General features: G+C 38.7%; 1 protein-coding gene across 4 annotated transcripts in view; it reads right to left on the reverse strand.

Moving 5' to 3' along the window:
• The window catches only part of RARS2 (arginyl-tRNA synthetase 2, mitochondrial), a 107,480-nt gene that overhangs the window by 24,762 nt on the left and 57,003 nt on the right, over positions 1–25,715 (reverse strand). For all 4 annotated transcript variants that reach the window (XM_036912176.2, XM_036912175.2, XM_057489410.1 and 1 more), the window contains 4 exons: positions 23,850–23,947; positions 8,770–8,825; positions 6,260–6,343; positions 3,436–3,512 (listed from right to left, as the gene is read on the reverse strand). In XM_036912176.2, coding sequence (XP_036768071.1) covers positions 3,436–3,512; positions 6,260–6,343; positions 8,770–8,825; positions 23,850–23,947 — 315 coding nt within the window. The remainder of the gene's footprint in view (positions 1–3,435; positions 3,513–6,259; positions 6,344–8,769; positions 8,826–23,849; positions 23,948–25,715) is intronic.

The raw sequence follows: 25,715 nt of genomic DNA on the forward strand, positions 1-25,715 counted from the left end.
TATGTATATAAATGTTCTACCACTGTGTTGTACACTTGAAACTCATGTAGTGTAATACTGTGTGTCAACTACCCTTCAAAAAAAAATAATTATTAAAAAAAAAAAAAAAAAAATTCATTTGAGGTAATTAAGTCATTAGATTATCAAATTTCTCCTTAGTACATTATTATCAGCAGGATATAAACAGCATTTTACTATCCATTTGTAGTCTTTTAATATTTGGAATCTATGTTTATTCTGTGTGTGTGTGTGTGTGTGCATATATATATATATATATATATATAATAACATCCATGATATCTTACACCCATTATTCAAGGGTGATAATTACTAACTTCATAGATCACCATGCACCAGGGCCTTAATAAATACTGTATGTCTCATGCTGAAAGAAATGTTTTTTGTAGCCTTCAATGTGGCGGATAATTGCCGAGCTATTAATGTGCACTCTGGCCTTGCCTGGTACTTCCGTCCTTGTTTTAAGAACACTCAGAGGACAGGAGGCACAGTGGTCCTGTCCCATAGGAGTGAGGTCTGGGAGAGAGGCGAGCAGCTCTGCGGGGAATGAACAGGAGCAACGGCGCAGTGGGGGAGCCGCCAGGAGAGAGGAAAGAACCGCCTGAATTGAGAAGGGGATGGCGGATGCTCCCGGGACCAGCAGAAGCTGGGCGGCCCCCGGGGGTGGCAGCAGAGGGCAACGGTTCACGATGGCCCTACACAGGGAGGCTGGCCTCTAGGTCTGCGAAGCTGGGCCACAGCAAAGACGTCCCGGGTGAAGCTTGTCACAAAAGTAGACTGATGTGCCTCCATGGCACCACGAAAGCTTGGGTCCAGGGCACATCAATCAAGAGCAGTGTGGACTGAAGCCAAGAACAGGCCTCCATGCCTGTCCTGGGATGCACAAGAGCCTGGGGAACTTGTGATTTGGGAGGCAAGGAATCCCCAACAATGACTTCCTTTAAAGCTGATTCTCACCACTCTCAAAAGGGATGGCTGCTTCAGATTTAACCAAGGTTATAATTTAAGAGCTATTTTTTGCATGTAAATGTTCTCACAAGTAAAATTCACCCCAGTCATAACAATCACTTGTCTTGAAAAAGGTAATGTGACCTAACCAATAAAGAAACTCTTGATTTCAATTCTTGTAAAATAAAAATTTCTAACTATATAAATAATCCTCTATATGCCTAGAATCAATTAGTCTTAAATTATTTTCTTCACTTAAGCTTGGGAAATTGTTTGGAGGCTCTAAAGCCAGGAAAAACATGGTCTCTTGAGGAACAGATACTTCCTCTACATTTAAAAAAAGGAGAACAAGTGAACATTATCATTCATCAAATTGGTGCTTTGATCTGGCCCTATTTTCTACTTACTACTTTTTATTTGCACTGATACAAGAAAACTCAGGGTTAAAATCTCTTATATACTATTATCTATTAATACCTTATCCTCTGACTTACTATGTCTTTTTTACTAAAATGCTCATCACTGTTATCACCTCAAATCCTTTTAGAAAGGATAAAAATAATGAAATACTATGGGGGTGATTGTGAACTTAAGAAAAAATTTATACTATTTGTGTTAACGTATCATGTTACCTTTAGAAATGTCAGTGCTAGGGTACAGGGCTAATGCCTACTTTATTGGCATGAATATTTATTTCTTATGAGAGACTGCTCATACTGTAGCAGAACTTCTATGGTTATCAAAGTCCATATTAACAAAAAGCAACAAGAAGTCAAGTCCTAAAGCCTATGTACCAAACAAAAGAAAAGGGTAGATTGTATGTTCTTAGAGGTATAGTGTTAGATGTTACCAAGGTCCATTCAAGTAGTTTAAATCCAGGAGGAACCCTGAGAAATTACTTTTAAAAACTGTTTCTAAAACAGATGAAAGTAGATAATGACACCCATATCCCACTAATTAGATTTAATACTTGCTAACTTTTTACCATAAGAAATTATTTTTTATATAATTGGAAAAGCTTTTTGATAAATGTTGCAAAGCTTATTAGACACGTCTTCCTTGAGTCAATACTGCGAATTCTAAATAGCAAATATTTTAGTTATTTAGCACATCAGCCAATTTGGGGGGACACTACCCTACTTCATGACAACAAAGTAGAACAACTAAAGTAACGGTTTCCAACGATGGCCACTGAAAGTCTTAAGCACATACAACACAGACATCTGGGAAAAGAATGACTATAGGTACAGAGAAAAACCAGTAATGTAGCAAAGCACAAAAATTAAAATGCAGTAGAGAAATGACCACGGGTGTTAAATATTACCATCACAGAAATGCTAAAACTATCTAATCATTTCTAACCTGGCTAGAAACGGAAACTGGGGGATACTGATCATGGTGTACTTTAGGGGGAGTTAGACCACAAAATCTGCTGCTGGATGGCATGCTTTACTTACAGACAACCATAAGGAATTATTAATTTTTAAACTCTTTCCTATCAATACAACTCTTAGTGGGAAAGAGTAAGAAAAAAATCTTTTGGCTAATATTATAAATCAAAATGTAGGCATTCAAAGTGCAGTGTAGACATGGACTCAGGATGAAATTACAAACCTTTAAAGGTCTTTAAGAATTAGAATGTTTTTCTTAAAGGTAACTACAAAGCCAGCTGCAAGAGAAAAACATCATTTAACAAAAAGCTCTCTGTGGCTTTGGCTAGGGAAGTAAAGCATTGTGTAGCAACTCTCCTTCTCACACAGACATAACATCTTGGGTCTGGTCTCCTGGTAGGTCACTAACCTGGCTGATGTACCTGTGTTTTTTCTCATGAGGCTCAGAAATGCAGAGATAACAACTGGGACAATGAAAAGAAAACACGTCTCTGGAGATTAATTAGATAGGAAGAGCTTTATTAATGAACTTCAGCAAAGACTGAGTAAGTATCCAAGGGACTAACTGAGGTAGAAAGAAAGGAGTCCACATTGGGCAAAAGCCAGGAAAAGGAGCTAAAATGTAGAAATGAAAAAGCACACACAAATTCAGAGGGAAATGCGTGTGCCTTACCCCCACCGGAACCACAGCAAAAAAAGCATACACTCACATTTTCCAAGTCTAAATTAATTATAGTTATTGCCATGAAGGAAGCCGCAGGACATATCAATTGACAAAAAATTGAGAAAACTCTGTTCTGTATCAAGTCTGTTATACTACATGTTTATACTAAGAAGATTCTATACCTGGAGAAATACTGTTCCAAATCAAGTAAAACAGTAATAAAAAAAAACACTTGGATTTGAAAATGAAAAGAACTCCTTAGTAAAATAAACGCAACACTTTGAATTGTTCTGGTTCCTTGCTTTAAGGGACATTTTTTAAAACTTCTGGGATTAAAAATGTGCTGCCAAACTGCACAGTACTCTGAAAAAAAAAAGTTGAAGCATTTTCTAATATTGTCTCTTGCCAACTTACTTCAAAGAGATGCTGTAAAGGATTGGACTGGAGTTTTTCTTCATAGCCGAACAGTTGGAAGCCAGTTCCCAGAAGACCTACCATAATAATTCATGTATGAAAAAATCATAAAATGGAACAGTAGAGAATAGTCATGGCAGGAAACAGGTATAGTTCTATGAAGAGATCAACCTCTCCTAATTATGTATCCTGAGAACTTTGCAAAACACATGCCATCACCTTCTGCTACCCCATCAATTGAAAAGAGTCAAATTCAATATACCAAATTGCAGATTCAATATGCTGAATAGATCACTGAAATTAATTTCACAGAAACCAGTCAACTATGAGCTTACCAAAGGCAGGGTCTAGGACCTATTTATCTTTGTACTAACAGTGCCCAACACCTCCCTGGCAGGCATTAATAAAACAAGTATTTACTGAGCAGCTGCTACTCTGGGGAAGGACATCATGATGCTTAGGTGCTGGGCATACAAAATTTGTGAGAACAAACTGATGGGAAGTTATCTCAGAACTTTCTTTTTAACCTTGTAGATGTTAAAATAAAACAAAGGTAGGAACTGGCTTGGTGTTATATTATTTGTTCTTAAGGAAGTAACTGAAGGAAAACAATAGAAGACAAAACTTGAAACATCCCTGATTACTCCCAAGTGACCAAGCAATGAAATTCTTTTATCTGGTCATATGTTTGTCTTTTATGTGTCTTTTTAATATTTTTTCGTCTCTAACGGTAAGTTTAGCATTCAGGGATAGTGTTAATTTGAACCTTTTTTTTTTTTTCCCCCCTAAAGTAATGGAGATTTCTAAACTAGCAATGAAAATTCCTAGTATGGGCTGTGAATATTTATATCCTAGGATATCCTGCTAGAAGATGACCACAATTTCAGTTTGAAGATAGTTGCAGCCTGGGGAAAAGAGCAATAAAAGGCAGTTTAATTATTTAAAAAATCAATCTGTTTCCACACTATCAATCACAAAGCTTCAGTTCTAAAGGAGCTTTGCCACTGAGCCTTGCTGCCACACGTTTTTCTCTACAGGTTCTGCAGAAAGTGTAATGAATGCTACTGAGCACAGGGTTATTACAATACTTTGAAGGAACTAGAAAGATGACTGAAATATATGTACCAGCTCTATTCACTTTCAAGCAAGAGCAAATGTGATTATGATTCAGGGTCTTGGGAGCAGGGTGTGGCAAGATGCCCAGTGTTCTAAAAAACAGAAACAGGAAGATAAAAGCCAATTCCATTTAACATTCAACCTAATATATTTTCAAAAACAAATTCTGTGATTAGGAACTGTCTGCCAACTTTCAGTAGTGGAGAGCTAAAAGGGTCCAAATTAAAGCTCTTTAACAATGATGGTTATAATGCAAAGGCAGACGGCTCATTAACCATAGTAGTCCTTTAGAGAAAAACCGCAATAATAAAATTCTGCAGCTTAAGTTTAATGATGACGATAATCACACATTTGCCTCTATCTTTGAAAGGCCTAAATTAAGTCAAACTAACATATAGCAGGTGCCATCTATTAAATCTGACTGCTGAGCTTAAGGCCTAAGCCTGACTACCAGCTGTTGTGAACTGCGGGTGAATTTTTAAAATGCAGGGCATGTTTTCTGACTCCTCCACAGTGAAAAGTGAGGTCACTGTTAGTATGTTCAAATTCAACCCTTTTTAGGATCTAAAAAAGATTTTTATTAACTGAAAAGATAATATTCATAAGAGAAGATCACGACAAATCCTTTTTTGGGGAAACTCTGACTTCATCTCACTAGATCTGGAGCATAGTCTTATCAGTGAACTTTACAGTATTGGTGGCAGTGCACACTGCACTTTTTAGAAGCTTTAAATTTTACTGAGCTTTTCTTTTGGATTAGTGTTGTAAAACACTTTGAGGGACACATTCATTCGTCATTCTGAGTGTTTCTTATGTGCCAAGTGCTATGGATGCAAAAGTAATTAAGATATATAGTCCATGCCTTCAAGGAATATATCATCTAGCCGGGGAGAGAAGTGCACAAGTAAGAACACAGACACCTACTTGGGTAGAGCTGGGAACTAGGGATTTGTGATGTGAGATGGGCAAGTGTGTATCTGTGTGTCAGAGACACTGGGGCTGGATCTTACAACACACATAGGAGTTGCCAGAGATTTTCGGTTTGCTTTTCGCATGCTACCAATCCTTCGTTATCTTACCGACTTCCTCTGCCTTGCCCTTCTACACCTTTACTACTGGTGTATATGAGTTAGGAGTGGTTCTGAGTAAACTCATGACGTTTGAGATAATTTGTGACACTCACCTGAGTCTCATTCTTTTCTTTTTGATCACGTCACTGTACAATTTTAGGGAAAGCCAAAGTATATCACTTTGTTTTTCCTCTAGGCCACTGGCCCAGGGTCTAACAACAGATCACCCTTCATAGAGGATGGCCCAGGGAGGCTAGACTTCACTTGTTTGAAAAATGGCGGGGCTGTGGTTCACAAGGGTATACTTAGCTAGACTTATTTCTTCCCTGCGTACTCACTTCTCCACTTAACTAACAGTATAAACTACTTGTCTTTAATAAAACTGTAAGAGCCTGTATTTATCAGGTTGTTCTGAATGTGCGAAGTCTTCTCCCCCAAAACTTGTGTGGTGAGAATTACTTCAATAAATAGAATACAAGATTCATGCAAAAGAGCCACTAGGAAAAAAAAATGGGTAGGAGGCCTTACTGTATCCACTGGGATTCTGCCTATACTCTGTCCAAATGATCAAGTGACATAACAGTAAAAGAAATTAAACTTTGCCGTGAAATGAAAAATAAAATCTCACACTTACTTACCAAACTGCATGCCCCAATCTCCAAGGTAATTTATCCTGGTTACTTGATGCCCTAAAGCTTCTTTGAGATTTGCTATAAAATTTCCTAGAAATCAATAAAATATAGTTTCTCATTTCTTGGCTGTTTTGGCTTAAGAACCATGTGCTTCTCTGTTATCAAAAGCATAACACAGAAAATTCTTTTAGCAAAATTTACCAACTCAGTTCTTTTTCACTAAATGTTCACCTATTGTGTTTTCATCTATGTTATGGAAAGGAAGTAAGGAATTATTTTGGAGGCAGTTATTCCAAACAATCTCAGTTTTCACAAGAACAGAATTTCCACCAACATTAATAGGAGTTGGGAACACATGTTAGAGTAATTGCTGTTTCAAGTCAATTCCAAGGACAGAAAATAACAGAATCTCAGTAATTAACAAGAAATAATTTGGCTGTGGCCTTAAGAATCTGAGCCATACTGGCCATTTTCTCAATAGCGCACCCTACCTCTTTCAAACACTGAAGTCCACCTTCGCATGCCTGCTCTCTGACAGCACACAGCAGTCCCAGGCCCTCCCCTTCATGCCCTGCTGATACAGGTTTGATAGTCAGCATCTCGCCTGCTCTCCTTCTAGTGTGCCCTCACATACTGCGGAGGCTGGAAACCTACAAATTCTATTGCCCAGAATCTCTTGCAGTTAGGGTTCCGGAAGCCATTTAGGTGTTGGCAATCAGATACACTGCATGTGAGATAGCGAAGGCAGAAGTGGCATGGAAGGGGAGCTGGAAGTGCAGTTGTGGAGGCTTTGTGTGTTGGGGGGGCATGACTTACAGCGGGCCTAGTGCTCTGCCATGTGACCTCCAAGGGAACTAAATGACAGAGCACGGGGCCGCCTCTGCTGCTGCTATGAAGTCTAGAAGGCATGGCGGGGCTAGTAGCAGTTTCCAGACTGTAGCACTGGCAGCTTGGTTCTGCAACAGTGGAAGTGGTTGCAGAAAAGAAAGAAGCTCCCTTGACGATCAAGTTCGATGGCACAGTTTTGGGAGGCATTTATGTCAGCTTGCTCCAGAGCTTCTTCAGCATTTCCAGCAACTCTGTAAACTACTTAATATCCTTTAGTAAATCCCTCCCTGTGTTTACAAGCATGGATCTAGTTTTCTGCAAATAATCCCTCAGCAGTATGCATACCTGACCTAAATTACTGCAGCTGCTTTCCTTCCAGCTTTCCTACTTCTAGACTTCCTCAGTCTATACAGTCCCAGCAACAGGAAGCACCCTTCCTCAGCTGTTGCTTGGACTGCATTCCTATTTTTAATTAGTATCTTATTACCTTATAAATCCAACTAACTGACTGAACTCAGACTTTTGCAATTAGACATGGAATTAGAATTTAGAATTGGCTATGATACTTAGAACCATGTGATTTCAGAAGAGTTACTTTTGGTATCATACCAAAGTTAACAGTATTTACCAAATGGGCTGTTGTGAAACTAACTGAAGTAACATGTGAAAACATGTGACACGGCAAATAAGTTCTCAATAAATATGATATTTTTCCGGTGGAACTATTTCCCTTAACAACTAGAAAACAACTTTATCACGTTTGACCCTTCATTTACTCCCTATACTTCTAACTTACTTATGTAGCTTTTATTATACAGTATATTTCTAACACTCTTTTTTCATCAACTCCTGTCATCTCCTATCTAAGAATGCTGCTTGAGAACTCTGTAACAATAAGGGCTGACTCCAGTTCAGTAATAATCAATGACAAAGTACTGATTTCTCTAATTCTTAGAAGTATTCAAGTACTAGTTAAATGACTTTCTCTTAAGGATTCAACAGACTTCTATACTGGAAGACAGATTAAATGAGATAATAACTTCAAAGTCTGTTTCAATTCTGATATTATACAATTCTAATTGCCATTTCTTGACTGGGCTGCTACATCACATTTTAAATAAATTGAAATCATAAGTATATACACTTAAGCACTGTAACTATGAAGTCTGACAGTAATCTCTTTTTAGTAGAATAGTCTTTTGTTTCAATTTCCATTCTTAAAACACTCCAGTTAATACTCACATTACTCAGATTGAGTTTCTTTTTTTAGAAATTGAGATAAAATTGAGATAAAATTGACATAAAACATTGTTTCTTTAAAACAATATACATGAACAAAAAAACTATCATCTCCTAAAACTATTTTCTTTTTTGCATCTTTTAGATGTTCTAGACACACATAAATTTTTAAAAAGTTAAATCATAACAAACATACCAGTTAAAACTGGTTTCTAAGTTTATCTTTCGGTTTTGAGACAGATTAATTTTTTCCACTTCTAGACCAAATTTTCCCATTTCATGTAATGTATTTACTTAGTATTAGGCTTGCACAAAGTTGAACATTTTGTTTTTTGTCTGGTTATTAAAGTATTTCACCCTGTCATTTAAGCATGAAACCAGTAGACTGCATCATCAAATACTGCCCAAAAGTCACAGGTAGTATTTTCTGTGAAACTAATAACACTTACCTATGATGGTAGAACGCAAATGTCCAACGTGAAATCTTTTGGCAACATTAGGTGAGCTGCAAATAATTGCAAAACTTATATTTCTGTTCTAAGAACAACAGTTTTAATATAAACTAGGTCATGCCTCCACAGTTTAACACAACTGAGAACTAAGGCCTTTGGTAACTGAAGCCAAAATTACTTAAAAATTAGAAACTTAAAGCAAAGACAAATCAGAACCCAGAAAGAATCACACTTGGTGAAACTGATGCTGTGATGCAGGAGGTGGCCCCATACACAGAAATGGTACTCAGGGAACAGAAACACTTAGGGATTGAGAGAAAGATGAAACAATTCAGAGAGAACATTTTTATACAAACAATGTAGATTATTGGGAATTAATTTAGCATACCAGTTTGCAAACCTTTTATCCTCTTAAAAATTGTTGAGGATACAGAAGAAATTTTGTTTATATGGGTAGTATCTACCAGTATTTACCCTATCAAAAGTTAAAAGTTGAAAAACATAAAAATATTTACACATAAAATTTCCAGAATAATCAGAAACTTGATTCACCACTCCAAACTCTCAATCAACACATTGATCACACTGTGTTTGAGTACAGTGAAATCAGTATTTTACAATACCAAATGCTTTTAGAGCATTCACTACCTGATAAGTATGCACTTAACATTCATTATTACATTTAATATGCATAAGAGCTGTGAGGTAAGGGACTTTCACCTCTTATTTTACAGATGAAGGAACTCAGACAAAAAGGAACAAGATAATGAGCAAACTGTATCTTGATGACTCTTGAATCTGGGTGATAAGCACATAGGACTTAATCACATTTTTCTCTCTGTGTATGATGAAAATTTTCTAAGTTTTTCAACATTAAAAAATTAGATATTATTTTGGTCTGTCTCTAAAGCCTTGTTATATAATCTTTTTAAAGGGTATTACAATTGAAAAAGTTGATCTTACATAAACATGTCCATAATTGTGAAAGTATTAAACCTCAAGGGTGTTCAGTTAATTATTACTTAGAAAGAAAGTAAATGTCCTTCTATACAGTTGAAAAATAAGGGAGACTGGATTAAAGATGACAGCGTGAGAGGTGAGACAGAGACGTCCTCCTAAAACCACATATAATATGAAAATATAATTAATACAACTAATCCTGAAAGAGCAACAGAAAAGAAGGCTACACCAGACTGCATACACCTGAAAAAAAGAACAGACCTCCCGGGACAGGGTAACATACCAAAGCCATGTCCCAGCAGGACCCAAGCCCTTCTCCCACCCCGGCTCAGCTCATGGGTGGGAGGAAGAGAAACAGAGTGGGGAGGGAGTGGAGGCCTGGGACTGCTGAACACCTAGCCCTGGAGATTGCTCTGGGAGCAAGAACCTACATTGCATGGTGCTCTGGTGATTAGTGGGGATGGAAAGCTAAGACAGGCAGAATACCTGAAGAGAATGAGATTCCAGCTGCTTGTGGAAAACAGGGATTCATACCCGGCTGATCTGGGTGGGCAGTCTGAGAGACTTCCTAAAAGTGAGATGGCTGCTAAAGGGGCAAGGATTGCACAGAACATACTGCTTAGGAGAAAGGACAAGTAGACAAAATTGTCTGGTGCACTCTGCCCAGCAGGTTGGGAACTTTCATGATCTTCAGGTGCTCCATACCCCTCGTGGGCTATGCAGCTCCAAGGCCCCACCGTGATATGCTGCCTGCAGCGCCTTCCTTCCAGGCAGCCCATATCTGGCTCGCAAACTGGTAAACCCTGCCATGGCATCAGGCCAGCGAGAAGGAAGCCCCACCTACAGCAGCTAAGCATAGAGGCTTACACCTGTGTGTCTGGCCCACTGGTTCTGGGAGTGGAGACAGGCACAGCAGCCGAAAAGCAGGAAACAGCTCTTTCCTCCCTCCAGGCACCAGCACCACAACTGTGAATCCTGACATCGCTCAAGCAGCTGAGCAGCTCCAGAGAATAGAGCTTGTGGGCACTAGAGGGCGCCACATACAAACATGAGAGATCAAAGGAACCTGCTTCAAAGCAAAATCTCAACACCACCAGAAAAAGGCACAAGTGAGACTGAACTAATCAATCTTCCTGAAAGAGATTTTAAAATAAAATTCATAAACATACTCCTGGAGGTACAGAAAAATACTTAAGAACTCAGGAACGAATTTAGGATGGAGATCCAATCATTGAGGAACACAATGGAGGGTTTTAAAAGAAGATTAGATATGGTGGAGGCGATTAAAATGAAACAGAAATTACAGAAGAGAAATACAAAGAAGCTGAGGCACAGAGAGAAAAAAGGGTATTTAGGAATGAAAGAATACTGAGAGAACTGTGTGACCAATCCAAATGGAACAACATTCGTATTATAGGGGTACCAGAAGAAGAGGAGAGAGAAAAAGAGTTAGAAGTGTCTTTAAGGAAGTAATTGCTGAAAACTTACCCAATCTGGGGAAGAAGATAGTCTCTCAGGCCATGGAGGTGCACAGCTCTCCCAATACAAGGGAAGGAGGACAACACCAAGACGTATAATTAAAATGACAAAGATCAAGGATAAGGACAGACTATTCGCAGCCAGAGAGAAAAAAGATCACATACAAAGGAAAACTCATCAGGCTACCATCAAACTTCTCAGCAGAAACCTTACAGGCCAGAAGGGAGTGGCATGATGTATTTAATGCAATGAAGCAGAAGGGCCTTGAACCAAGAACACTCTGTCCAGCAAGATTAGCATTTAAATATGAAGAAGGGATTAAACAATTTCCAGATAAGCAAAATCTGAGAGAATTTACCCCTCACAAACCACCTCTACAGTGTATTTTGGAGGGACTGCTATACATGGAAGTGTTCCTAAGGTTAAACAGCCTTCACCAGAGGTAATAAAAAGAGATAGACAAAGAGTACAGAATATGATACCTAATATATAAAGAATGGAGAAGGAAGAAAAAGGAGGAAAAAAAAAAGAACCATTAGGTTGTGTTTGTAACAGTATACTAACTGAGTTAAATTACACTGCTAGATAGTAAGGGAATTGCCCTTGAACCTTTGGTAACCATGAATCTAAAGCCTGCAATGGCAATAAGTACATATCCATCAATAATCACCCTAAATGTAAATGGTCTGAATGCACCAATTAAAAGACAAAGAGTCACTGAATGGATAAAAAAACAAGACCCATCTATATGCTGCCTACAAGAGATTCACTTCAAACCCAAAGAAGTACACAGACCAAAAGTGAAGAGATGGAAAAAGATATTTCATGCAACTAATAGGGAGAAAAAAGCAGGAGTTGCAGTACTTGTATCAGACAAAACAGACTTCAAAATAAAGAAAGTCAAAGAGACAAAGAAGGATATTACATAATGATAAAGGGATCAATTCAACAAGAGGATATAACCATTTTAAATATCTATGCACTCAACATAGGAGGACCTACATATGTGAAACAAATACTAACAGAATTAAAGGGGAAATAGAATGCAGTGCTGTTCATTTTAGGAGACTTCAACACACCACTCACTCCAAAGGACAGATCAACCAGACAGAAAATAAGTAAGGAGACAGAGGCACTGAATAACACATTAGAACAGATGGATGTAACAGACATCTACAGAACTCTCCACCCAAAAGCAGCAGGATACACATTCTTCTCAATTGCACATGGAACATATTCGAGAATAGATCATATATTAGGTCACAAAAGAGCCTCAGTAAATTTAAAAAGATTGAAATTGTACCAAACAGCTTCACAGACCACAAAGGTATTAAACTAGAAATAAATTATGCAAAGAAAACAAAAAATCCCACAAACACATGGTGGCTTCACAACATGCTCAAAAATAACCAATGGATCAATGACCAAATGAAGACAGAGATCAAGCAATATATGGAGACAAATGAAAACAATAATTCAACACCACAAAATCCGTGGGATGCAGCAAAGGCCATGCTAAGAGGAAAGTATATTGCAATATAGGCCTACCTCAAGAAATAAGAACCATCCCATATGAACAGTCTAAACTCACAATTAACAAAACTAGAAAAAAAAGAACAAATCTGTCCCAAAGTCAGTAGAAGGAGGGACATAATAAAGATTAGAGCATAACTAAATAAAATCGAGAATAATAAAACAATAGAGAGAATCAATGAAAGCAGGAGCTGGTTCTTCGAGAAAATAAACAAAATATATAAACCACTAGCCAGACTTATCAAGAAATAAAGAGTCTACACACATAAGCATAATAAAAAATGAGAAAGGTAAAATCACTATGGATACCACAGAAATACAAAGAATTATTAGTGAATACTATGAAAAATTATATCCTAACAAACTGGATACCTAGAAGAAATGGACAACTTTCTAGAAAAATATAAATTTCAAAGCTGACCCAGAAAGAAACAGAAAATCTGAACAGACCAATCACTAGCAATGAAATTGAACTGGTAATCAGAAAACAACCTAAGAACAAAATCCCTGGACCAGACAGCTTCAGCACTGATTTTTATCAAACATTTAGTGAATACCTAATAGCCATTCTCCTTAAAGTTTTCCAAAAAGTAGAAAAGGAGGCAATAATTCCAAACTCATTCTATGAGGCCAGCATCACTCTAATAACAAAACCAGACAAAGACACCACAAAAAAAGAAAATTACAGACCAATGTTCCTGATGAACATAGATGCAAAAATACTCAACAAAACATTAGCAAAACGAATTCAAAAATACATAAAAAAGATCGTCCATCATGATCAAGTAAGATTCATTCCAGGGATGCAAGGATGATACAATATTAGAAAATCCATAAACATCATCCACCACATCAACAAAAAGGACAAAAACCACATGATCATCTCCACAGATGCTGAAAAAGCACTCAACAAAATTCAACATCCATTCATGATAAAAACTCTCAACAAAATGGGTATAGAGGGCAAGTACCTCAACATAAAAAGCCCATATATGACAAACCCACAGTCAACATCATACTTAACAGCGAGATGCTGAAAACTTTTCCTTTAAGATTGGGAACAAGACAAGGATGCCCACTCTCTCCACTTTTATTCAACATAGTTCTGGAGGTCTTCGCCATGGCAGTCAGACAACACAAAGAAATAAAAGGCATCCAGATTGGTAAAGAAGAAGTCAAACTGTCACTGTTTGCAGATGACATAATATTGTACATAAAAAGCCCTAAAGAATTCACTCCAAGACTACTAGATCTAATGTCTGAACTCAGCAAAGTTGCAGGATACAAAACTAAAACACAGAAATCTGTTGCATTCCTATACACTAACGATGAACTAGCAGAAACAGAAATCAGGAAAACAATTCCATTCACACAGCATCAGAACGAATAAAATACCTAGGAATAAACCTCAACAAGGAAGTGAAAGACATATACTCTGAACACTACAAGACACTCATGAGAGAAATTAAAGAAGATACCAATAAATGGAAATACATCCCATGGTCATGGATAGGAAGAATTAATATTATCAAAATGGCTCTTCTGCCTAAAGCAATCTACAGATTCAATGCAATCCCTATCAGAATACCAACAGCATTCTTCAATGAACTAGAGCAAATAGTTCTAAAATTCATATCAAATCACAAAAGACCCCAAATAGTCAAAGCAGTCCTGAGAAGGAAGAATAAAGTGGGGGTGTTATGCTCCCTGACTTCAAACTCTACTACAGAGCCACAATAATCAAGACAGTTTGGTACTGGCACAAGAACAGACCCATAGACCAATTGAACAGACTAGAGAGCCCAGATATAAACCCAAGCATATATGGTGAATTAATATATGATAAAGGAGCCATAGACATACAATGGGGAAATGACAGCCTCGTCAACAACTGGTGTTGGCAAAACTGGCAAAACATATAAGAGAATGAAACTGGATTATTGTTTAACCCCATACCGAAAAGTAAACTCGAAATGGATCAAAGACTTGAATGTAAGTCACGAAACCATAAAACTCTTATAAGACAACATAGGCAAAAATTCTGTGAATATAAACATGAGCAACTTTTTTCTGAATGCATCTCCTCGAGCAAGGGAAGCAAAAGCAAAAATGAACACATGGGAGTACATCAAACTAAAAAGCTTCCGTACAGCAAAGGACACCATCAGCAGAACAAAAAGGCATCCTACAGTATGGGAGAGTTTATTTGTAAATGACATATTCGACAAGTGGTTAACATCCAAAATATATAAAGAACTCATAAGCCTCAACACCCAAAAAGCAAATAACCCAATTAAAAAATGGGCAGAGGATATGAAGAGACAATTCTCCAAAGAAGAAATTCAGATGGCCAACAGGCATATGAAATGATGCTCCACATCACTAATTATCAGGGAAATGCAAATTAAAACCACAAAGAGATACCACCTCACACCAGTTAGGATGGCCAGTATTGAAAAAACTAAGAACAACAAATGCTGGTGAGGATGCGGAGAAAGGGGAACCCTCCTACACTGCTGGTGGGAATGTAAGCTTGTTCAACCATTGTGGAAAGCATAATGGAGGTTCCTCAAAAAACTAAAATTAGAAATACCATTTGACCCAGGAATTCCACTCTTAGGAATTTATCCAAAGAATATAATTTCTCAGATCAAAAAGACATATGCACCCCTACGTTTACTGCAGCACTATTTACAATAGCCAAGAAATGGAAGCAACCTAAGTGTCCATCAGTAGATGAATGGATAAAGAAGATGCAGTACATATACACAATGGAATATTATTCAGCCATAAGAAGAAAACAAATCCTACCATTTGCAACAACATGGATGGAGCTAGAGGGTATTATGCTCAGTGATATAAGCCCAGGCAGATAAAGACAAGTACCAAATGATTTCCCTCATTTCTGGAGTAGAACAATGAAGCAAAACTGAAGGAACAAAACAACAACAGACTCACAGACTCCAAGAAGGGACTAGAGGTTACCAAAGAGGAAGGTGGGAGAAGACTGGTGGGGAAGGAAGGAGAAGGGGATTGAGAGGTATTATGATTGGTACACATGGTGTGGGGGGGATCATGGGGAAGATAGTGTAGCACAGAGAAGGCAAATAGTGACTGTGGCCTCTTACTATACTGATGGACAGTGACTGCAATGGGGTATGTGGGGGGGACTTGATAATACGGGTGTATGTAGTAACCACATTGTTTTTTTATGTGAATCCTTCATAAGAGTATATATCAATAATACCTTAATAAAAATTAAAAAAAAGAAAAATAGGGAATCTTCCACTACTAGCCAGGAGAAAACAACAAGGACTGGATTTATCCCTGTGTCTTAAATAATGAGAAAAGTAGAAAACTGTATCAAACACTGGTTTTATAGACCAGACAGTGAAGGGCTGGGACCCCTAAGAGAACAGGAGCAAGCAAGGTGGCCCCTATGCCTGCCAATCTGTGAGCCAAAGCAGAAAGCTCCACAGGGTAGAATATTTATGTTAGAAAAGAAGAAAGGTTTCAAATCAACAATCTCAGATTCTCCTTTAAGAAACTGGAGAATCAAAGTAAGCAGAATAAAAGAAAATGACAGAGATAAAAGCGGAAATCAATAAAACAGAAAGAAAAAAGAGAAAATGTTCTATACCATAGTTGTAGTAGTGGTACTCAACCTGAACACCTTTGCCAAAACTCACCAAATTCTGTATTGAAATATGGTGAACTGTATTGTATTGCATTTAGTTACACCACCAAAAAGCTGATTAAAAAAAAATCAATAGAGAAAAGAATGCTATGAAATAATTAAAGTAATAAACCAGCCCTAGAAGTATTGAGATTAAAAGAACACAGAATACAGTTTAGTGAGAAAAGCAGGAAGTAGAACAATATATACTTTGGGGATTTGTTTATAAACACATAGACATCTCCAGGTGGGTGAACAAGAAAGAGTACTGGTGACTGCCCATTAAGGGGAGGGCTGGGAAAGTATGGTGGGGAGGAGACTTCTTTATCACTGAACATTCTTTTATAATCTGAATTATTTTCAAACTAGCTATTTATCTGTTTTTTAAAAAAAAATAGCTTTCACAGACCTTTTGCATTTTTTCTCTAGGATTAGATGAATTGAATTTATCTAGGTCTTCAGCCTTGACAAAATGTACCTTAAAATTATCAATCTGTCATTTCTTGGCACCATATTTCTACTGGGAAGGGAAAACAAGGAAATGGGAAATAAAGATTAAACTCCTCTGGCATCCAAAGTAGCCACAGTGAATGAATTACAATCTGGACACCTTATTGGGATTAATAAAATTTTATTTCATGTAATTTCCTCAAATCTTGTAAGAAAAAACAGGTATTATTGCTCTTATTTTCTAGATAAGAAAAGAAAGTGTTCCATCCAAGATCATCAAATCTGTTACGAACAGTCAGAACTGGCACCCTGATTTCTCAGATTCCCATTTTACCAATCAGAGGTCCTCAATCTGTTGTGAGGAAAACATTCCCGCTGGGGAACCGCTGGGGGCGGAGAAGACTGTGCTAAGGAAAGGCTGCCCTGCTGACTGCGCTCCTCCAGGTTTGATCTGAACGAAACAGGAAAAGGCTGACTTGCGGAGAGGAGAGAGGAGACAGTAGTCAGCTTCAATTCTTGTATCACCCACGGGAAAGAGCCTTGTCTATGACGGACTGGCATCTACCCTGGCACTTTACACTACTTCTAGATCTCACAAAATATATGACAACCAACCGTTATCAAGGAGGCGGTGAAGGTTAAGTATACAGGCATCAGAGTTAGCTCTACGACCCTGAGCAAGTTACCTATTAATATCAGCACCATTTCAATTTAAGGGGCAAATTTCTTGAGCACAGTGATTGTATCTCTGCCTCTTTTCAGGAAGTGCCTGGTCTACTTAAGATATTATATGTTAAAAAAATTATCTTCTCCTGCCTCTCATTTTCAGAAGAAACTCAAGAACAATGTTTTCTATCAGTTTTGACCCTGTCTCCAACTTGTTTGTCTCTACTTTGAAACCACAATGGTAAACACCATAGATCTGGAAAACTTAGAAGGGAGGGAGCAGCTCCATTCCCAGAGCAATGCTGGATGAGAAATAACAGAGCGAAGATGGGCGGCTGGGGCAGGGACTCTGCCTTCTCGGCACTCACACTCCTTAAGCTCCAGCCTGCCTTAACGGGTTTAGGGAGGTTGCGGGGCAAATGCATTAGCAAACAAACCGCCACACAAAAAATACAAAAAACCTACAGAACACAACTCAAGTAGAACAAGTTGATGTTTACACATTTCTTAGAAGCATGAACAAAAAAGAACATTATATGAAAAACAAAACTTAGGAGAAAAGCCAGAGAATCAATGAGTATTAATTGGCCTTGGTATTTCAAGCTCCGCTGGGGAGGAGGGATGGTGATGGTAAAGTAAAAATGGGGAGAAAGGTGCTAAAAGTGAGCAATAGTGGCGAGTTCTCAAGTTTCAAGAAACTTACAATGGCATTACAAGGATGAATGCATGGTGACATATTACACTACCTCCCTACTGATCTTCCTTTATTGCCCGTTAGGTTATAGCAAGGAGTGTGAGAATAATATGGTATTGAAGGGTCTCCCCAGAGAAGAAGGCGATGTATTCTTCTTGAGTTTAAGGACATGAATGAAAAGAATTAGATAGGCACAAACTCTCTGCCACTCTTGCCATTAAGGGATGTTGTCTATTCACCTGCCCCTTGAATCTAGGCTGATCGTGTGCCTCTGACCAGCAGAATGTGACAGAAGTGATGCTGTGCTTGTTCTTGATAGTAAAGAGTAGATACCTTTACTATCTTTAAGCCCAGAGCACCTTCACAGAGAGGTCTGGCTACTCTGTTGCTGGAGAGACAATGTGGAGAGAGAGCGATGCCTGGTCAGCCCTCAGGTGAGCTGCCAGACAAGCAGGTGAGCCACCTGGGCTGCTAGCCCTGGTATGACCTCGAGATGACCACAGCTACATAAATGACCACAGACAAGTAAAAGAACCATTGAGCTAAGCCATTCCTGACTTCCTGATTTATGGAGTTGTCAACTTTTTCTTATAGAGCTGGACAGTAGGTATTTTAGGCTTGCAGGTCACCTGGTTTCTATCTCAACTATTTGACTCAACTCTACTCAATTGACATTGTAGTATAAAAGCAGCCGCTATGGACAATGTGTGCAAGCCTGTGTTCCAATAAAACTTTATTTACCAAAACATGTGACAGACTGGTTTTTGCCTAGCAACTGATGTTTGCCAATCCCTATTTTAAGTATTAGAGTGGCTTGTTATGCAAGAAGAGATGAGTCAAATGACAGGCAACTTTCTTTGGTGATTGGTCTTAGGGTAGTTCCTCTTTGGTATGAGATGAAGTCCCTCTCACCTGTGATACAACAAATGTTTAAACTCAACTTTAAATATCACAATTGGGGTGAACTGGTAGTATAAAATTTATTCGTATCTGTCCCTTCCATAGGAGCATTAGTTTATTCAATCAGTTTTTATCACAAACAGATCAGCTTACTGAGTCTGAGAGGGTCTTTTTCTGACACAAATGAGTGGCAGAGACAGTACAAATGCTGAATCCATAAAACCCATGTACCTGTGATTAGCCAGGTGCTAATCAAAACTAAGTTTAATTAAGCTATCATCATAAATTGTGATAATGAGCTAGGAAACCTGAAATTTTATTTCTCATATCAATTTTTTAAAATCCTCTTCAGAGGGGACCAAGATGGTAGAGTAGGAATGTCCTGAGTTCACCTCTTCCCACAGACACACTGCAACTACAACTACATATAGAACAACTATCTCTGAAGACTAGCAGAACATATTTTACACAAATGAGGATATAAAGAAAAAGACACAAGACAGGTGGGAGGGATGGAGATGCCTTCTAGGCAGGACAGACTCCCCACCCCACAAGGAGGAGGGAGACCAAAGCTCAGAAGCCCTCCCTGAAGAATTAGGGCTCTGAGTCCCACATCGGGCTCCCAAGCTCAGCAGAACCCCGATAATGTTTGGCTTTGAAAACCAGTGGGGCTTCTTCTGTCCAAGAGAGCTGGAGGGCAGCAGGAAACTGAGGCTCTGCTCTTAAAGGGCACACACACATCTCACTCTGCGTCCCAGCTCAGAGGCAGAAGTGTGAAGAACACTTGGGTTTCACATGAAGAAGATTCACTGATAAATTGTAGGGCGTGTACCAGAGGGGCAGGCATGTGTTGGAACTTTCTCAGGGGAAGGAAGCACTGGCAGGAGCTGCTTTTTCCTCTTTTATTCTACTCCCCATCTACCTAGCTGGCGGATGCATTTCTGACACTCTCCATCTACTGCACTAGCACTGCTGGTCCTGATCTGGTGACCCCTGATCTGACCTGTCCAACTAGCACACCCCAGCCAGCAACCCTCCCAAGTGGTTCCACAGCCGGCCACATGTGGTAGTGTGAACTCAGTGAAGTTTCCTATGGCCAGGATTCTCACCTGGCCCTGGTACACTGGCTCACTACACGTTTGGGCAATACAGCGTTACTGACTCTATATAAAGAACTCTGCCCTGTGCTCTGGGCTTTTGCACAGCTGCAGGGCTGCAAGGCTGCAGGAGAGCAGAGGCAAGACTGGAGTGGTGGCAGCGTTGAGGACAGAGACTGAGACGGCTGAGGGGCAGAGAGGCCCAGAGGTAGAGACCGGCTTGCTGCATGCAGACTCGCTCAGAGTGGATGGGATTCTAGTGACTGACCTACCACCGTGGGAATAAAGTTGGGTATAAACCCTTTCGCCCCAAGAACGGTCCATTGTTATTCCTCAGTCTCACTGAATCCATAATGAACCTCCCTGGGGCTGAAACCCATTGGCAAGACAGGTAGGCAGTCCTACCTGGGACCAACCAGTTGCCCCTGCACCTCCCCAAGCAGTCCCAAACCAGGGAGCTAACCCCACACCCTAGGACACCTGCAACAGTCACAGCTAGAGGTCTTCTCACTCACCATCATGCCCACAGCTGCTGCAGCCATGCAAGGCCAGAGGACAGGCCCAATTACTGCACACCTGTGTAAGTTGTGGTTGGGCCTTGCAGCCCAGCAGGTCTACATCAATCAGAGCCGAGGACAACAGGAGGGTGCACGGAGCTGACACAGAGGGACACCCTTGGAGCATCTGGCTTGGGTGACCAGGGGGATTTATGCTACTGGATTCATTTATTTTCTAAATAAAGCCACTCCTTCAAGACTGGGAGATATAACCGATCTACCTAATACACAGAAACAAACACAGAGTTGGGCAAAATGACGACACAAAGCAATCTGTTCCAATGGAAGAAAACAAGACAGAACATCAGAAAAAGAACTAAACGAAACAAAGATATGCAATCTTTTAGATAAAGAGTTCAAAGTGATTGTCACAAAGATGTTTACCAAACTCGGGAGAAGAATGGATGAATATAGTGAGAACCTCAATAAAGAGATAGAAAATATAAAAAAGAACCAATCAGAAATGAAAACTACAATAACTGAAATGAGAAATACACTGAAGGAAATTAGAAGTAGATAAAATGGTGCAAAAGAACAGATCAGTCATCTGGAAAACAGGGTGGTAGAAATCACCCAACTGCAACAGCAATAAGAAAAATTGAATGAAAAAAATGAGGACAGTTTAAGGGATCCCTGGGACAATATCAAGCATACTAACTTACATATTATAGGGGGCCCAGGAGAAGAGACAAAAAGGGAACCTAATGAATGGGAGAAGATATTGGATATTATATATCTGATAAGGGGTTAATACCCAAAATATACATAAAGAACTCATACAACTCAAATTTAAAAAGCAATTCAATTAAAAAATGGGCAGAAGACCTGAATAGACATTTTCCCAAAGAAGACATAGTGCCAACAGACACATGAAAAGATGCTCAACATCACTAATCATCAGGGAATGCAAATCGAAACCACAGTGAGATATCACCCACACCAGTCAGAATGGCTATTATCAAAAAGACAAGAAATAGCAAGTACTGGTGAGGATGTGGATAAAAGAGAACTGTTGTGCCCTTCTGTCTTGCCTCCGCCCAGCGAACTGGGCCGAGCTCTCTATATAGTGCAGTAATAGCTCATTGCCCGAGGTGTGGAAGCAGTAGCCTAGCAACAGGCCAGTTACATCATCAGGTGATTTAAGTTCAGTGAGGATCCTGGCCAGAGGAACCCCAACTTCCCCACACCTTCTAGTGAGAATGTAAAATGGTACAGCTAGAAAACAGTATGGAGGGTCCTCAAAAAAATTAAAAACAGAAATACCATATAACCCAGAAATTCCACTTCTAGGAATTTATGCAAAGAAAATGAAAACATTAATTCAAAATGATACATGGACTCCTAGGTTTATTGCAGGATTTATAATAGCCAAAATATGGAATCAACTTAAGTGTCAATCAACAGATGAATGGATGAAGATGTGGGATGGACACACACACACACACACACACACACACACATGCATGCTCATTACTCGGCCACAAAAGAGAACGAAATCTTGCCATTTGTGACAACATGGATGGCCCTGAAGGGTATTGTACTAAGTGACATAAGCCAGGTGGAGAAAGACAATACCATATGATTTTGCTTATATGTTGAATCTAAAAAAAACAAGACAGACAAAACAGAAATAGACTCATAAATACAGAGAACAAACTGCTGTTTGCCATAGGCGAGGGGAGTAGGGGGATGGGTGAAATAGGTGAAAGGGATCAAGAGGTATAAACTTCCAATTATAAAATAAAGAAGTCAGGGTGTCTTGCCAGTGGGTTTCAGCCCCGGGCAAGTTCGCTATGGATTCAATGTGACCAAAGAAATTGACAGCAAAACATTCTTTGGGGTGAAAGGGTTTATTACCCGGCTTGTTCTCCTGGTGGCAGGTCGAGCACTAGCATCTCTGCCTCTGCCCAGAGCACCAGCAGAGCTCTCTATATAGAGCAGTAATAGCTTAGTGCCTGAAGTTGTGGAAGCGGCAGCCCAGCAACAGGCCAGGTACATCATCAGGTGGTTTAAGTTCAGTGAGGATCCTGGCCAGAGGAACCCCAACTTCCCCACACAGGGGAATGAAAAGTATAGCATTGGAAATTCTTCAACAGTATTGTAGTAACTTTGTAAGGTTACATATGGTAGCTAGACTTATTGTGTTAGTCACTTCATAATGTTGAATCACTATTTTATACACCTGAAACTAATGTTGTATGTCAATATGTCAACCACACTCCAATTAAAAAAATTTTTTTCAATGGTACTGTAATATTCATAGTGACAGGGTTGATTATGTTTGATGTATTTCTTTACTTCAAAAATTTCTGTAATAGTTTTAAATTATAATATTCTTAAATGTGCTGTTAACAACATAAAAGTACATGTAATAAGAGGTTAACACTCAAAAAATAAAAAATAAAATCCTCTACAGAAATATATACTCGAAAAAAAACTAAGGCTCTAGGAAGTTCTATGTATGTGGGAAAACAATTCATCAAGACTCTTCTTCAGCTTTTAGGAGAGCAAATATATCTCTAATAATTTTCATGAGTTGTCAACCTGTCAGTTGTATTCTTAAAATGTTCTCTTCTTTTTTGGTTACCTAAAAACAGTTCAGATATTAGAGGGCTGTACTAAGAGCATATCGGAAAGTTACTATGGAAACTATTCAGAGGCATAGCCTTCCGGTAATTTAAAAAAATATATGCTACAAACATTACAAGGTTTTGTTCTTTGGTAATCACATTATTTAAAAATTCTTAATATGGTATTAACCATTACCTCTGTTTTAAGAGTCTACTAAAATGAAGAACTAGTTTTTCAAAAAAAGTAAGTGTTAAACTCAAAAAGAAAAAAAGCTCATAATAATCAGCAGACTATTTTTTTACTGAAGTCCAAAACTTTTTATTTATGGTTTAATTATCAATTCCCTATGATTTTAAGATTTTTTTTTTACTAAGAAAATAATAGAATCTCACTGGTTTCAACTTTCCCCCATGTATTTTCGTGAGACTGCAGATGATACACCCATTTGTGCAGCCAGGTTGATTAATTAACACATAAGATGAACAGGCACTCACCTGAATTCAACCACGACCTTCTTCAGGGGAAGATCAGAGAAAAGCTCACTTTTTAATCCATATTTTGACCCATCTTCCATCACTTGCTGTAGCACTGTCTGAAAAGTAACAAGTGTGGGACTTAATGATAGAAACAAACTGCAATTTTATTAATTACTTTTTTAGCGTGAACTAAATGTTGCTCATTTGCTCATTCTAATTTACCGAACTGAAAATTTTAAAGCACTGTCAGCAGCAGCACCTTCTCCAGTTGCTAATGCTGGTCATGGCAGTAATAAGATGAGGTAACGTTGATGGGAACTCTGTGCCATTTTATATCATGTCCGTTTGTCCTTACAGTAACTGCCCAAAGTCCTACCACAAATACTAACAACAAAACCAGAAGCAGCATCTAATCTTATATCAATGCATACTATGTACCAGGCACTGTTCTAAGCATCTTATAGTAGTAACTCATTTAATCCTCACAACCAATCTAAGAGATAAGTATTACTTTTACAGATGAGTAAGCAGAAGCAAAGAGGTTAAGTAACTTTCCCGGGGTCATAGTGTTTTAAGTTATGAAGCAAAAACTTTGCCCAAAATTAGAATTCAAATGCTTTTTGGGTATAAAAGAAAAAAACAATGAAATCTCACACAAACTGCCAAAACATATTCCAGGTTAATTTTCAGTTAAAACACACAACTATTGGATAGTTCACAAAATTCTTACTTTATTTTTTGCTAATAGTGATGATTTCTGTATTTATGTATGGGTGTATTTATTCAGAATGGAAGGGTTTTGAATTCACTGTGATCGACTTTCATTTACTCTTACACTGGTTTATGATGTGAAGAATTTTACTATCATAAGAGTTGGTTAAGATGGTCACTTAATGGAAAAGTCAGAGAAGGCAGTAGGAGGCAGCCAGACAATACCGAGCTGTCTTAAGCACCTACAGAGTGCTAGGTTAGATGCGGATACTTTTATGTCATCTTTAAGGCTCACAATCTTAAAAGATGGGTAACATTTCCCATTCAATAGATGCAAAAAAAAAAAAGGTTGAGAAGCAGTACATATTTGCCCAAGGACACAGAGAAAATAATGTACTCTTCACTTCACTCATACTGTACAGTAGGAGCCAGAGAGAAAGGATTCACACAATATAAAGATAATAAAAAGAACAGTGCCTCTCATGCATTAGGGCTTACTAAATGTCAATTAATCTATGAATGGGGTGATGAGAAGACTGTAAGTGGGAAGGTAAGCACTTTTGAAAAGAAATTCATACTTTGTGATTCTAAAGTTACAGTCTATGCATTTTCTCACTTTCCATCCCTTTTACGTAATGGAAGGTAGACTTCACAAAAGGTAATAGCAATAATAGATTCTCTTCACCAAAAGACCCTTGGTTCACTGATTTCTCTGGCACAGAAAAGCAACTTTAATAAAGGACTACCTTACACACTCCACTTCCAAACTTTCCATTGACAATTTTTAGGGCTTCTTTCTCTGCTATTTCTCTACTATTTCTCTGCTACCCAGTGCTCTTTTCACTGAAAGTACCCCCCAAATCAAGTATCTAAATGCCAAACCTAATTGAATGCTTAAATTTTAAGGTTACTTTTATGAATACATTCTTTTTGCCAAATAATTCAATCAATTAAGATAAGTCTAGAGTCCCTTTTGATCATCTGCCCTAATCCTGGTCCCTTTCCACCTTCCCAGGGGCATCTACTTTTCCAGCATCATCTTAGCGGATCCTACTCTCTTCTTGCAACCACCCTCCCTCTTTGGTTCAAATGACACTACCCTCTACTGAGTTCTGCTTCTCAGTTTCCTTTCCAGCCTCCTCTTGCACTGCCTGCCCCTAACTCCCCACCCTG

Source organism: Manis pentadactyla, chromosome 12 (assembly GCF_030020395.1).
Source record: "Manis pentadactyla isolate mManPen7 chromosome 12, mManPen7.hap1, whole genome shotgun sequence".
NCBI classification, from domain to species: domain Eukaryota; kingdom Metazoa; phylum Chordata; class Mammalia; order Pholidota; family Manidae; genus Manis; species Manis pentadactyla.